Source organism: Periophthalmus magnuspinnatus, chromosome 4 (genome assembly GCF_009829125.3).
Source record: "Periophthalmus magnuspinnatus isolate fPerMag1 chromosome 4, fPerMag1.2.pri, whole genome shotgun sequence".
Taxonomy (NCBI): Eukaryota; Metazoa; Chordata; class Actinopteri; order Gobiiformes; family Gobiidae; genus Periophthalmus; species Periophthalmus magnuspinnatus.
Genome location: NC_047129.1, coordinates 1295177 through 1311077, shown reverse-complemented (window position 1 = coordinate 1311077; position 15901 = coordinate 1295177). Strand labels below are relative to the sequence as shown.

The following is a 15901-nucleotide window of genomic DNA, read 5'->3' as shown; positions in this document are numbered from 1 at the left end:
TTTGTTTTTTTTTGTGACCAATATAGTTTTATTTGGCCATGTAACAATACTTCTAAATGCTAAAACACATTATTTCCCTGTGGTCTCTCATTACTGCTATTATTTTGACACAGTCCTCTGGCGCTTATAGCTTCTGTCATGTAATTATGAGAATTGCTTCCTCTGTCTTTGTGTCTGAATGGGACCAAATAATGGGCTCAGTAGCAAAGGCCATCCGCAAATTACATGGAGACGACATTTAGACACGTCACCTCCATTCATGTGGCTTCAGAGGATAATAACTCAGTTTATATCTTCGTGGGGAAAAATTTTACATTTAAATGTTACAAATTCCGATTCACATGCCAACACATGTTTTAATGCTTATCTTAAAATTACATGTGACTTGACAATAAAGTTGGACAAGCATATTTTAAAGCTTTGTTTTCTCATTTCCTCCTTAAAAAACATGGTTGATGATCTAAATGGTCACATTTTTCTATAGCGCTTTTCTAACTTCAAGGCACTCAAAGCGCTTTACAACAAGGAACCACTCACCCATTCACACACACATTCACACACCAGTGTATGCAGACACTGAGGGCAAGGTGGGTTAAGTGTCTTGCCCAAGGACACAACGACAGCATTCATCTGTGTGAGTTAGAATCGCACCTCCAACCTACGGATCAGTGGATCTGACCGCTCAACCAATGATGTTTATGTCAAGAGCGGGATTTGAACCGCCAACCTTCGGATCAGTGGACAAAGCTAAAAGACTTTGAAAATTCCCAGTGAATGAATGTAGCAAATGGTTGTTATTTTCAATGTATATCTTTATGTAATTCATAATAAATGAACTATTTCTATTTGACGATACAACTGAGAACCGCAGGTCTTCAAACATTCTTAAATGAATTCTATATAATATATCTGAATGTTTGAAGATCTCCAGTTACAGTACGATTACTTTCTTGCTTTTCTCTTGTCGTGTCGAGTGTATCAGGTGAATGACCTGGACACAATCTCATTAACACTAACATAAGAGCTTGGAATCAAGATGGCCAACGTCACCATGGTTCCATCACTTCTGCTGCTGCCACAGAGTCCACTCAGTGCTAAACATGTAAAGTTAATTAGAGTGGGGTTAGCACACTCAGACACTTATTAAATGGAAATAACCCTCCAACAGTCTTTTTTTAGTCCCAGTGGAGAGGGGGAGGGGCTGTCCATGCCATAGCCTCACAGTATAGTCTACATTGACCTGTGTTCATGATGCTATTAAAATGTCATTAACTACAAACTGATTTAAACTGAACCTGATAGATGGGTGGAAGGAGTTTGACAATATACTTAAAATGGAGATCAGTTTTGGATAAAGAAATAATTGATTCATTTTAAGGAGCCATGTTATTTACTCATATTATCCTAACATATTTTACTTTCTTACACATTCTTGTAGTTATTTACTAGAATTTCCTTATGGAAGAAATGAATTTCCTTTTTACAAATGACACTTTAATACATTAATTAGTATCAGGAAGCGAGTGCCATGTCACGCATAAAGTGAACATGTGGTTACATTTTATTTCAGTGGAGATCTAAGCTTCATGGTCAGCCTAACAGAATAATAATGTTTGTCTTATGACTACATCAGTACCAAACAGATACCATTTCTCTGTTTTATAATTCCCTCCTTAAATTGAAAGCCAAACTGTCCTAAATTAATTTTCTGTGGGATATGAGTTGAGTTTTTATTTTGTTCATGCTTTTGTTCATATGTTTTTGTCGTCTTCAGGGTGGATTGCTGTCTTAGGGGCTCTGTGGCTCTTAGTACTGGCTGATATTCAAGATTTTGAGATCATCCTTCACCGAGTGGAGTGGGCTACATTACTGTTCTTCGCAGGCTTGTTTGTTTTAATGGAGGTAATGCATTTATCTGTGTTATTCACAGAATATATCTTCTTATGTTTAGAAAGATTAGTTACTTCAGAGTTCAAAGTTTATTGATGAACATGAAAAGTAATACACACATAAGTAAAGTCTGCACATTTTCACAACCCTTACAAATAAGCAAAATATTTTTTTTTTTTCTAATAAGTCATTCTCAATATCACATGTTTAAAATACATTTGACAAGTTTTTATGTTTTCCCAATCACTACTTGTTTGGTGATAATGACCATTTGTAAATATATATCTGACTGTTTAAAGATTAAATTAACAAAATAAAGTGTTGTCTCTAACTTTTACTTATGAAATAATAAGAATTATGTAAATTAGCCTTGGTCCTTAAATAGGTGCTAGATAACAGTTATGGAATTACTTCTATGTTTGTCACATCCACTACTCAAGTCCAACCAGAAAGTAAAATTAAAACTTTGAACACATGTTTTAAACTAAACTAGGCAAGAGTGTAGAGAAATCTGAGTAAAAAGAGTAGTCTAACCTGTCATTTGCACAGAAGTACAAATGTATAAGGTTTGCCTCAATTGTCAATATACAGTATGTCTGGACCTACTATGTCCATAACTTGAATGAATTATGTTTTTTTAATATAAATGTGAATTGTTGTATTATTTGGATAATAACAGTGTTTAATGTTGTCTTCTCACTCTCCAGGCTTTAGCACACCTGCAGCTAATCGACTACATCGGAGAACAGACCGCGCTGCTCATAAAAGTAAGTCTTGTGCTCTTTTTGTACTTTGCCACTTCACTCTAGATGCTTATTGGGCACAGGTGACGCCATCTTACATTTCATGCATATCAAACCTTCATGGCGCACTGCGTGGAATTCAATTATTTTGTTTACATCTGATTCTTGTCACCGGTTGCTTGAAGAGCCTGGGATAATTTTCTTCCATACACTTGGCTGGGGGTTTCATGCAAGCGAGGCGAGGCATTTCTTAGCAGCACTAATATAGGTACGTCAGTTTTTGCCAATTCCCTGGGATGTTATGCTGTTGGTAATGGGAGCTGGCAGGTGCTGTTTTGTTAGTGGTTCTAACCCTCAAAGACTGGACTTCATGCTGGGTTCAACCTTCCCCCACTGTCAAATTTGAAGAAGCTGAACAAAAATACTCAGCAAGACTGCTTTATCTCAGCAAAAAAAATCCCCAAAACATATCTCTATCTTTAGTCAAGCAAAGCCGAGTCACTATTTATGTAGTACAATTAAACACAACAGCTCTACCAAAGTGCTTCACAAACAGAAAAACAAAACATAATACAGTATAAAGATATAAAAACAACAACCAGACATTTGCAACAATAAGACAATAGTAAAGTAGTAGCACTAGTTAAAAGTCAGATCATAGAGATGAGCTCATTCCAAAGTTTTGGGGCTATGACAAAGAAGGCCCTATTGCCTTTGGTTTAGTCGACAGGATGGAGGAACACTTAGTAAGTGCTGTGAGGTTGATCTGAGGGACCAGAGAGGCAGGTAACCTGGGGTTCAAATGACTTAAATTCATCAATTCTTATTGTTTTCTCTTCTAAATTGAATTATCCTGTCAGTGGAGTTAGAAAACTGTATTAAGGCTGAATTTAATCCATCTTATTCAGGGGTACATAGCTGAAGGATTGTACATATTTTAGGTAGGTTTGGAAACACGAGCACCCAGATAATTTGCATAATATAGTTAACAGGCAAACTTCACATAGAAAGTCATCACTGGTCTGCAGTAAAATATAACATCTTTCTTGTAGTAAGCTGAGAATACTGAGTTTGCCACTGTTTTGTGTTACATGGTTGACATTAGATACAAATTTTGCACAGTTCTAGTAGTTCTCGTAGTTTCACACTCACACTGTGTTAGCGCTCTGGACTGGTTCAGAGCAGCACTGGACATAACTGTTGTGTTTGATATGAATCAGAAGTGTGCTGAGGGGAGAGAGAGTGTCTATAAAGAAGCACCTATCTGATGCCAATGTTATCTGTGCTCTCAGGCTGTGCCAGAGGACCAAAGACTGGCCATCGCCATCATCCTGGTCATGTGGATCTCCGCTCTGGCCTCTTCTCTCATCGACAACATCCCCTTCACTGCCACCATGGTGAGAGCTCCGTGTTTGATGACTCTGTTACACACTGACTTTATCAGTTTCATTTCACACAGAGCCATCAAGTTTTAATGAAACCAGAATTGGCTGCTTACAAATAGTTTACCATTTGCCAATTTCACTGATAAGAGCCAGAAGGACTACAGAAGCCAAGCATTTTTAATGAAACTGAGTAAAATCAGATTTTTCTGCTGCCAAAACTGTTGTATATCTTATGAATGTTGAGCTGTGTAAATGTTTGCATTGATATTTATGCATATATATGTATTTTTTACACAGATCCCAGTTCTAATAAACCTGAGTCAGGATGCAGACGTGAACTTGCCAGTAAAGCCGCTCATATTTGCTTTGGCCATGGGAGCCTGTCTTGGAGGTAGGTCTCTTGTTTTAACTTAACATTGTGTTGATGGTTAAGTAAGGATATTATATTTTGTTTTAAGAGATGATCCTTTTAATTTCTCCCACCCCAGAGCTTCCATGGTTTATCCATCAACACATCAGTCACACATTAATTCATTTTTTTTACACAACTTTCTCCTTGTTGCAATTAGCCAATATATAGAGGCTGGAGTGGGCAATTTAGCCAAATGATACAGTGGCAGATAGGCAATCATCTGAACCTGAGCTCCTCTGGTTGGTGGCCACCGTACCACTTACAGTGGGGAAAAAAAGTATTTAGTCAGCCACCAAATATGCAAGTTCTCCCACTTAAAAAGATGAGGGAGGCCTGTAATTTTCATCATAGGTACACTCTCAACTATGAGAAACAAAACAAGAAAAAAATCCAGAAAATCACATTGTCTGATTTTTAAAGATTTTTTTGCAAATTATAGTGGAAAATAGATGTTTGGTCAATAACAAAAGTTCATCTCAATATTTTGTTTCGGGGGCTGTCGATGGGCAACATGGACTTTCAACTCCCTCCAAAGATTTTCTATGGGGTTGAGATCTGGAGAGTGGCCAGGCCACACCAGGACCTTGAAATGCTTCTCACAAAGCCACTCCTTCGTTGCCCAGGCAGTGTGTTTGGGATCATTGTCATGCTGAAAGAACCAGCCACATTTCATCTTCAATGCCCTTGCTGATGGAAAGAGGTTTTCACTCAAAATCTCACGATACATGGGCCCATTCATTCTTTCCTTTACACGGATAAGTTGTCCTGGTCCCTTTGCAGAACAACAACCCCAAAGCATGATGTTTCCACCCCCATGCTTCACAGTAGGTCTGGTGTTCTTTGGATGCAACTCAGCATTCTTTCTCCTCCAAACGCGACAAGTTGACTTTTTACCAAAAAGTTCTATTTTGGTTTTATCTGACCATATGACATTCTCCCAATCCTCTTCTGGATCATCCAAATGCTTCTAGCAAACTCCAGACGGGCCTGGACATGTACTGGCTTAAGCAGGGGACACATCTGGCACTGCAAGATTTGAGTCCCTGGCGGCGTGGTGTGTTACTGATAGTAGCCTGTGTTACTCTTGCCCCAGCTCTCTGCAGGTCATTCACTAAGTCCCCCCATGTGGTTCTGGGATTTTTGCTCACCGTTCTTGTGTCATTTTGACCCCACGGGGTGAGATCTTGCGTGGAGCCCCAGATCAAGGGAGATTAGTGGTCTTGTATATCTTCCATTTTTAAAAAATTGCTCCCACAGTTGCTTTCTTCACAACCTGCTGACCTACTGCAGATTCAGTCTTCCCAGCCTTGTGCAGGTCTACATTTTTGTTTCTGGTGTCCTTTGGCAGCTCTGGTGTTGGCCATAGTGGAGTTTGGAGTCTAACTGTTTGAGGCTGTGGACAGGTGTCTTTTATACTGATAATAGAACTGATAGAGTTCAAACAGGTGCCTTTAATACAGGTAACGAGTGGAGGACAGAGGAGCCTCTTAAAGAAGAACTTAAAGGTCTGTGAGAGCCAGAAATCTCGCTTGTTTGTAGGTGACCAAATACTTATTTTACCGAGGAATTTACCAATGAATTCATTAAAAATCCTACAATGTGATTTCCTGGATTCTTTCCCTCCATTCTGTCTCTCATAGTTCAAGTGAACCTATGATGAAAACTACAGGCCTCTCTTGTTTTTTTTAAGTGGGAGAACTTGCACAATTCTTTTTTTTTGGCTTTTTTGGTTTTACTATAAGCAGCTACGTAACTTAACCAGTCATATTTGCTATTTAGTCTCTTTTTTGCTCACATTTAATGGATTACTTTTGCAAGTACAACTATTGTACAGCTCTTCTGGTAATAGCAGATTTTTACTACTGCAGCTCTAGTTTTGATTTTAATGACATGCAATTTTTAATTAAACATATTATACAAAATTAACCTTTCAAATGTTTTTCCCTCATCATTACCTGACTCAGAGTTATATTTCATGCATGTTTGAGTAATCCTTTTGTGGTAGTCCTAGTAGTACTCCAGTGTTATGACGTTCTTTTTGATTTGAAGTTTGAGAATTGCAGCCTAGTGTGGTTGGTTGATGGTCTGCCTTTTAGTGCCTTTAGTTGTTTTGTTTGTGTGGTCGGGGGACAGAGAGAGTGAGGAGAGCTGTCACAGTCTTTTAGCTTAATAATCAACGCCCTGACAGCTCTTATCGATCCTCTGTATGAAGTGACACAGTCCAGTCCTATCCCCAAACTGACACCTTTAGAAATGAGAGTGCTATTGACTTTTCGGATGGATACGTGCCATAACTGTCACCCGCTTGCCCACACTAGATTAAAAATACTAAAAGTTTATAGTGAAAGATTTTACAAGCTTGAAAAATGTTGATAGTATTATGGGTCATGGCTCTATGATGAAAAATTGAATATTTCCTTATTAATGTGTTGTGAACTTGTGTGAGGTCAACACTGGGTGAATCTGTAAGCTATTTTTAAATTTCTTGTTGTCCTAGTTTATATGATACTCAAATGTGAGTTTTTATTGCTAAACTGATTCACATGACAATCCTCCCCCTTTTTCACTACTCCCCTACTACTCTAATAAGATGTGTGGGCTGTTAATGGCTGTTTTTATGGTCCTATATTTAGCATTTCTATATTCTCTATAAATACAGGATACTTCTGTCCCCCACTCTTGCACTCTTGCTCAAGTCCTCCATGTCGAGGACCTGTCCCACACATAATGAAGTTTTTTATCTCTTTATGCACATTTTTTTCAGAGTTACAACCAATGGTCAAGGAATTAAATATATTTAAGATGTAACTATGTACAGTAACTTTACTGTTGGATTGTCCACCACCTGCTTGTTTCAATGTCATTGATTTGCCAGGAATGTTCCACAGTATGGCATCAAACTTATATATTTCCATACAGACAAGCAGATGATACCACCAGGTCAAATTATAGGTTTTATTTAGCAACTGAAAACCTACAAATGAATAAATGCAAGATTTATTTTTAATACAATACTGCTGAACATTCCAGGAAATGTCATAACCCTCCATGGAGTCATACAGGTGATGGTCTTTGAATTTCATTGGTTGTAGATTGGTCAGTTTTTGATGTGTCTTGTGATGTAGTATATGGAATAGGCCACAGTATAATCAGTCCATTTATCATGCATCTGTATTTTATCTTTTAGGAAATGGTACATTGATAGGAGCTTCGGCCAACGTTGTGTGTGCTGGCATCGCTGAGCAACACGGATATGGGTTTTCATTCATGGAGTTCTTCAAGTAAGTTGACTATATTCTCTCCAACATCTCTAGAATCAGCATTACATCAGTAGCATGTCAAACAGCCAAACACAGCACAGTTTTAAGACACTGTCATGTACCACGAGCTCCACACCCTGGAAGGGAATTATGGATGTTATTGATACTTATTGATGTTTTCATTCGAAGACAACACTGTGCTTGGCACTTGAACATGTTGTTGTTGAATTAGTCCCAAAACCAAGTCAACATCACACAAGCAAGAGTGCACCTGGATGTAGCCTTGTTTTGGGCTTGTTCTTGTCTGGTTTATTTGCCAAGCTTTGGTAATTTGATGTTGAGTGTCTGGAAAACTGCTGTATAAGACTAATGCTTTAGTATTGAACACAGTGTGTGTCTAAAAAGCAATTTTTTTTTCAACTTGTATGGCAGTGGTGACTTTGCTGCTGAGTCTGAGCTCTCCTGGTCTTTCATATGTGCTTGTGAGAATCTATGTATGTATATGTATCTGTTTGGAAACCTTGTGCTGACTCATTTAGTGCAACAGTGTTTCCAAAGCAAGGATTATGAAGTAATGCCCTTAGTTTGCACTTGTTACATTACAAAAGAGTATACAGCCAGGACACATCCAGTTCATAGATGATATTTCTCTGTGGTTATGGCATGATCCAACTATTATAGCATTTGTCCTTTAATATCATAATCTTCTCCTGCCTTGCACATCCAGAGTCTCCTGCCTCTCTTTATAACTCTAGGACTCATCAGGAAAACTCTTTTTTTCCCCTAATGTATAGTGCTATCTCCTTATCTCTTGAAAAAAAAAAAACAAAAAAAAACAAAAAACCTTCTCCAGTGTCACGTGAAAGCAAAATGGAGCTTTCATTGCAATCCCTTATGATAAAACCACTTAAAACCATAGAGGCTCACCATGTTTATAATGCATTTATTGTTAATGCATGTGCACTATTGGGTTCACTTATGTTCTAATGCTCTTATAGAAACCATGTATTTCCAAATAATAAGACTAATTATTTTTTCCCTTTCACTTAAGATCAACCTTTTTTGAGGTAGTAAAAGTAGCCTCCCCTTTTACACTGCAGTCTAGGCCCCTTCACTAAGTGCTTCAAGTGAGCTAAAAGTATCCTCAGACAGATATTGCGTAGATTGGATGAGCTTTTTGAACTCTGGTGCCCCCTCTCCCTCCCTGTGTAGTGGGTGTTTACAGTTGTCCACTGAAGTCGTGCTAGGGGTGGCTCCTCTGAGAGTAATTGGTTGTGTGTGTCAAAGGTCATAGGTGTGCAGAGGGACAGGTAACAGAACAGACAAGAAACAGAGAGTGAAGGCAGCTGGGGACGACGGCACAATATAGAGGAACATATGTGTTAATCCATTTTGAATGTAATCATATATGTCACTGTATATCTTAATCATTTAGGATATAATTTCACATTTAAAACAGAGCAGTTTTGTAATTAAATTTATTTCAAACAAACAATAAGTACGTAATTCCAAAGGTTTAAAGTGATAATCATTTATTTGTTATAACACTTGGTGAATAGGATTAAGAGGTTTTGTAAAGAGTTTCAAATGCATTTATATATTATGCAAAATGAATAAATACACCTGTCACTTTTACTTGTCTCCATGGAGCTATTGCTTTGCCTGAAATGTTCCACAATACGTCATTAAGCTGCAACAGAGACAAGCAGGTCAGACTGTAGAGAAGCGACCTCGCTCACAGAAGGAACAATAAAAGCCTTAATTTTAATAAATACAAGTTAGATATGTGTATGGCCATACTGTGAAACATGCCAGGCAAAGCAATAACATCTCCACAGATACTAGCACTTTAAGCACTTTAATAAAAATTGAGCATTTATTATGCCACATTAGGTGAGAAACCCATAGGACACTGAAAAGTCAAGGTGTGTCTGAACAAATAATAAAAACTCCCTTCAATCATCAAATTGTGCTGTTTTTCTAAGAAGTGATTTTCGGTTAGTTTATTATCAGCAGTCAATGAGCAGCTGAGAAAAAAATATGCAAAACCTGAAAAGGTAAAAGCAGTTTTGAGTGGCAAATCTTTGGTGCTGTTATCACTCACCACATTATAGTCAGAGGCAGTGGGGGTGTGTGTAGAAAATGTGACTAGGGCTAACAATTTCCTCATGCGTTTTTAGAAAAAGTTTTAAAAAAGCATGTAAAAATATGTAATATTCAAAGGCTTGGATATTGACAGGAAAAATATGAGCTGGAGTTAGAACTTTGAGTGATTTAGGTTTGGTTTTATGGTAAAGTGAATGAGATGAAAAGAGAAACTTCCCAAATGGAGTCAAACTAACAACCGCCAGTGTTCTTTGAGGATTCTGTTATAACTGTTACTGTTATAACTATCTCATTTGTAACCATTTCTTGCATCTCTACCAAGAATTTAAAAATGTCTTCTTTTTTTCCCCCCCCACAAATTAAATTTCAAAAGATTAGCATTAATATTTCTATGTGTGAGTAGTCAAAAACAGTTAAAAGAAATGCACCCATTTCTGCAGAAAAAACACCAGCACCTTAAAAGGGATTGTAAAGTAATTGGTAAAACTTAATATAATAACTGCACATTCAACTGTCTTAATAAAGCATATAAAAAGACAGGCTGTTCAGGCTTAGTAACATCTTAATTAGTGCCCTATCCCTCACCCCTTAATTAAGATGTAGTAGTTATTATAAAGTGGTATAAAGTAATTTAAATAAAGCTAAAACAAAACCTCATATCATTGTTGTTAGTATGTGTAATTAGCAAGACATGTTTTAGTGTAATCATTGAAGATCTGCTTTTTCATAGTTGTTCAAGTTGAATTTCAAAGCTTGCATTTTTCACCCTACATGGGATTAAATGCAAAAAAATAAAATAAAAATAAAAAATCAATTTTTTGTCTGTTCTCCATGACGATGCACATACCGTAAATTTCGGATTATAAGCCGCTACTTTTTTTCCACGCTTTGAACCCTGCGGCTTTTACAGCAGTGCGGCTTATATATGGAATTTTACTGGATAACGGCCCCTGGGGGGCGCTCTCTAGCTGTAAACATAAAAGTGAGACAGACGTGGGGAAAGATTCTGCTCTGAAGAATTCACTAGTTTTGATTTTGAACGATCATTTTGCGCATCATGAAATGGATATGATGCAGTTTTTAAGATAAAGAAACAGAAAGGAAACAGAGCAGGGGTCGGCCTTTAACACGCAAAGAGCCATTTGGACCCACTTTCCACATAAAATAAAACACTGGGAGCCGCAAATACTTTTTGACATCTAAAATGAAGATAACACTGTATAATAACAATAATGTAACGGAATAATGTAGGTTTTACTTTCACGGACAAGCCTTCTACACGTGGCAGATAAATATGGCAAAAACAACTTAAGTGCATTAAAAAAATACAACTCACCAAACCGCTGCATCATGCATCGCGCTGATTATGTGATTATGTCTACTCTACTCCGCAGTTTCTTTAAAAAAAACAACAACAAAAAAACTCGTAGCGTATCGTTTAATCCCAGGTGCTTATTCTCCATGTGCCAAAGCAGTTTTGAAGGTTTCATTGCCTTATTTGCTTTTCCCGTATGTTACGCAGAGCGGACTCTGTGCGTGAGAGTCACCTGCAGCGACAAACCCAGATTTTAAGTAGGCATTGTCTGTTAAATTTATCTTTCTTTTTCTTGGAGGTCGTAGTCTCCTCTTCTGGCTCCTCAGTTGTCCTTTTCCCCTTTGTTAAAAAGATCTCCAAAGACTTTTGTTTTGGCTCATTTTCACTCGCTTGTGGCTCTACTCTCTTTTGTGCGTCGTGTCTGATGTGTTATACGTGATACGTCACCGCGGAGACAAGAGCAGATAATAAACTTGCTACTACATCAAATAGATTTCTGTGGCGATTTCCAGCAGGATTTTCATGATACATCTACGGACGAGCTTATTAGTGTGTCATTAGGGACGGGCCAAAGTTGCTCCTGACCCCTGTGCGCACAGCGTCTGAAAATCAGGGCTCTTTACGCAGGACTGTGAGCTGTGTCTGTGTCAGTTCCCAAGCCACGCAGAGCCGCAGTATAAGGCTGAAAGAGGCGCATACGGCTCCGGAGCCGCGAGTTGCCGACCCCTGAAATAGAGCCACTGCACGTGAGCTCGACATCAATGAATCCAACTTGGTCAATGTAAAAAGACGACAAAAGTTTTCAGAGGAAATAAAAGCAGATTTTCCGTGTTGGTGCAGCTTTATTTTCTAAACCTGCAGATGTGTTCATCCCGTGTTGTTGTCGTGTTGGTTCCAATTTTTAGGCACAGTTTAAAAAAAAGCGTGTCGGTGCACCGTCTTTCTGTGTAAATATCTCATGTTACAATATGAAAACCTGCGGCTTTTATTCAGGTGCGGCTTATATATGTACAAAATTGATTTTCTCTTCAAATTTAGCTGGTGCGGCTTATATCAAGGTGCGCTCTGTAGTCCGAAATTTACGGTAAGTTGTCATTGAACTGAGCAGGTCATGCTTTGTCGCACAGTGCAACTTCCCATTCATTTTATCTGAAGAGAGTCATTGAGATTACATCAGGACTTTTCAAAGAGCCTCAGTCATTTGCAATTAGCCATGAGATTGCAAAGCATGATGGGAACTTTTGCACAAGGTGAAGCTGATCTCTCCACATGCTGTATTCTGGCCCCTGTCCCTCTGAGCTCCACCTGTTTCTGAAATATTGTCATTACTCAGCACAAATAGGATTTACCTGGACAGAGGTGACCTACTATAGATAACAGTGTAGACACAGACCAATTCATTTGCATTATACACAAATAGATGATTTCTTGTGTCCTGTAGCCACCAGCAGATTGGATTTAAATTGGAAAGTTAAAAAAAAAGCATACTTAAATCTCTACTCTCCCTCAGTATGATTCATGAAACTGTACTTCTGCTTCTATGATCCAAAATAGTCTGTGGGTCTGGTGCAGGAGTTTCCAACAGTCCCCTTCTGAGCCGTGTGTTTACTGTAGTTGTATAGATTGTGTTCAGAGTGGCAGGGACAGTCTCAGTAGGAGCTGTTTGCACTGATTCAAATCAATAAACTCACTGCTGAGTCTTTCTCAAGCTTCACAAGACCCGCTCTATCAACTTGTATTTGGACATCATTTCTTAGGCCTTAGTCTGAAGCTCTGTTCAGACCAGTACAGTGGTTTGAGTCAAGATAGTTACATTTACTAATACAACCTTTAGAATAAAACTAAGCTTGTAGTTGATATATGACTCTGTACTACTGGTTAATACTGAACCACTATTACCAGCAGTAGTCACACCAGTATATACATTCACTCAAGCTGAAAACAGCACAGTGAGGTTTTTTTTTTATTTATTTACATTGTCAATTTGAAGTGCAACCACTGAATAATTGGTTTGACCTTTATAATATAGTTCAACTAACACGATATAGGTACTAACGAGTGTAGATGTGAACAACAGACCTAAGACGCAGCATTCAGGCTGATTGAAAACGCAAACTCTTTCTACAACCTGGACCATATATAGGTGAAGCATTTACCTCTAAGCTAATAGTTTATATTATTGTGACAAGGACTCAGTGTGTTGGATTTGCTTGAGTTTCTGGTTAGTCTGTTAAGTTACAAAATAACAGTTGTTATTAGTACACAGTAAACCAAATGTATTGCTAGCCTGGTTTTTCTTTGCTCATCTTAAAATGTTATGACATAAAATACCTAAAATACCCTATTGTTATAAAACTTGTATGACTTTAGCAATTGATTAATTGGAAATTGGTGTCAAAATTACTAAAATTTATTCTTAACATAGTTAAGAATATAGTTACCATGGAAATCACTGATTTCTCAAAGTACTCAGACAGTACATTTGGTACTTACTATTCTCCAAAGCGTCTGTTTCTGGCGTTGAACCCTGTCTGGCCTCAGAGCCCATGTGTGCATATAGGACATGGTTTAGGTCCAGTGACAAGCCATCTGTGCATCTTGAGTCATCCCAGGACAAAAGCTCTGGAGAACAGCCTCACCATGGGATAATTAATACTGTTTAACATAGATCTGTGCCAGCAAAATTCTGCAAAAAGCCAACTCAATCCAATAATTAGTATCTGGTATTTTCCATCATGGCTAAAATTTTGTATTGTCAAAAGTTTGATTGAAAATAGATACTTTTGTGATGTGTTCCCAGCCAAAATATGTAAATGTCCCCTGATTTCCAATGTAGTGTTTAATTTTCTGATGATTAAGGGCATTGACGTCAAACAAAAAGCTGCTCTCTGCCAAGACAATGGGAGAAAATACAATGCTTAAATGTCAGGTCAGATTCATGCGCTCTCATAATTGTTTTAGTTTGATGTTGGTGCTTCAGTGAGGTTAACAGTGCCCAGTTTTATAATGGCCCTTAAATGTCCCATTGTTTGATTTCAATATGAACGAGAATGTTTTATCCACTTCCCAGAGGTCGGAGGGTCCTTCTGGCCGGTGTGTACTGGTGTTGTGTCCTTGGGCAATACAATTCACCTCCCTTCCCTATATATGTATATTTTGGGATGTGAAATCCCAGAACATTTTAAAGCATCTTCAAGTGTCTGGAAAAGTGCTGCAAAGGGAGTGTAACTTAAACAAATGGTTCTTATTCTTATATTGGTCCCTTATGGTGGAAGTTTTAGTTTTAAGTTTAAGTTAGTTCTTTGATAAGTCCTTGTTTTGACCAGATGTTTTTCATTATATGCTATTTTATAAATTAAAAACTTGTGCATAAATATTTTTATGCATTGCTCGTTTGTTATTAAAACCTGCCCAACCCTGACTATAGCTTGTACGACATATTGTACAGATGAGGTGGATTGCCACTGTGAAAATAATGGTGTCATGGTCCTATATTTGGACATTGCAATTTTCAAGTTGGTCACATGACTCGCAGCTGTATCTTGATGCTAATACTGCTGAGTCTCAGGGATGTGACCACCCAGTTTTTCATTTAAGAATGGGATCAAGTGTCCTATGCTCCATAGTGTACAGCAGACTCTAGCACAGCCACAGTGTTGAATACCAGACCAGATTATGTAAATGTGAATATGGCTCACAGATAAACATACTAAAATATTAATTAAAACCTCTTGTAATTGACTTAAGTGGTCTACTCTTGGAGCTATTGAGAATTATTAGTTGGCAAATGCTGTAAACGTTCAATTACACCCAGTTGTGTGTACTTATGTGATAGAAAGGGTGAAATACATTTTCCATTAAAACTATTTTTGTTGTGTATTTCCACAGACTGGGCTTCCCTATGATGATCATGACGTGTATGATCGCCATGTGCTACCTGCTGGCCACTCACATTGGACTGGGCTGGAACATGTAGACCTCCTCCAGTCTGCCGCCAAAGACACTTTGACCAGCCTCGACCAAGCAACTGGACTGGCTTCGAGACAATTATACGAGACACAGACAGATTTTGAACCAGGACGTTTAAGACCTGCAAATATGTCTAACACTGAACACTGCAAATATTATTGGACTCAGGTGATATTTTAGCTGTTATAAATCTGTACATTTGTTGTCAGCTAGTCCAAGGGAAAACCATCCTGCTCCATGGTGCTAGTGTCTGAAAATTCACAAATGATATCACATCTATAATAACCTTTGTTCAGAAAAGCAGCTAACTCCAAATAAAACGACTCCTTCTTATTGTGAAGTTGTTTGGCAGATCGGTGCCTTGTGTGTCCATGTTGAACCACTCCACCCGGTTAAAGGGATTTTATAATGTTCAATGTTGTCATGAGACATTTTATTAAGAAAACACATCAGAACGATTAAAACTGTCCTGCACCCTATTGTTATCTAAATTCAAATTATTTTCTTTTTTAAAATTTGGTTATTATTAAAAGTATTGTATTTATAAAAGACCCCCATTAGAGTCCATTGGCTTAAATAAACGTGTATAGACCAAGCTGTAGCTCAGTCCAGTATAGAGTCATGTAAACTGTAAACGTATGTTATCTAACCTCACCTGCAGAATGAAATGCTGGAAGAACCCTGTTTATCCTGAATCTATATTTATTGTACCGCCCAAAGACCATGTGCTCACATGATCCTTTCTCAGAAAAAGGATCCCTTGAACAATAAAGTCTCTGAATATTACATGAGAATAGTGTTTAAATACTTTGTTCTTGTTT

At 37.9% G+C, this 15901-nt stretch overlaps 1 protein-coding gene across 2 annotated transcripts in view; it reads left to right on the top strand.

The window, feature by feature from the left end:
* Nucleotides 1–15529, top strand: part of oca2 (oculocutaneous albinism II) — a 34208-nt gene extending 18679 nt beyond the window's left edge. For both annotated transcript variants that reach the window (XM_055221228.1, XM_033965427.2), the window contains 6 exons: nt 1775–1902; nt 2598–2657; nt 3926–4030; nt 4316–4409; nt 7618–7711; nt 15000–15529. In XM_055221228.1, coding sequence (XP_055077203.1) covers nt 1775–1902; nt 2598–2657; nt 3926–4030; nt 4316–4409; nt 7618–7711; nt 15000–15087 — 569 coding nt within the window. In that variant the 3' untranslated portion in view covers nt 15088–15529. The remainder of the gene's footprint in view (nt 1–1774; nt 1903–2597; nt 2658–3925; nt 4031–4315; nt 4410–7617; nt 7712–14999) is intronic.
* The last annotated feature ends 372 nt before the right edge of the window (nt 15530–15901 follow it).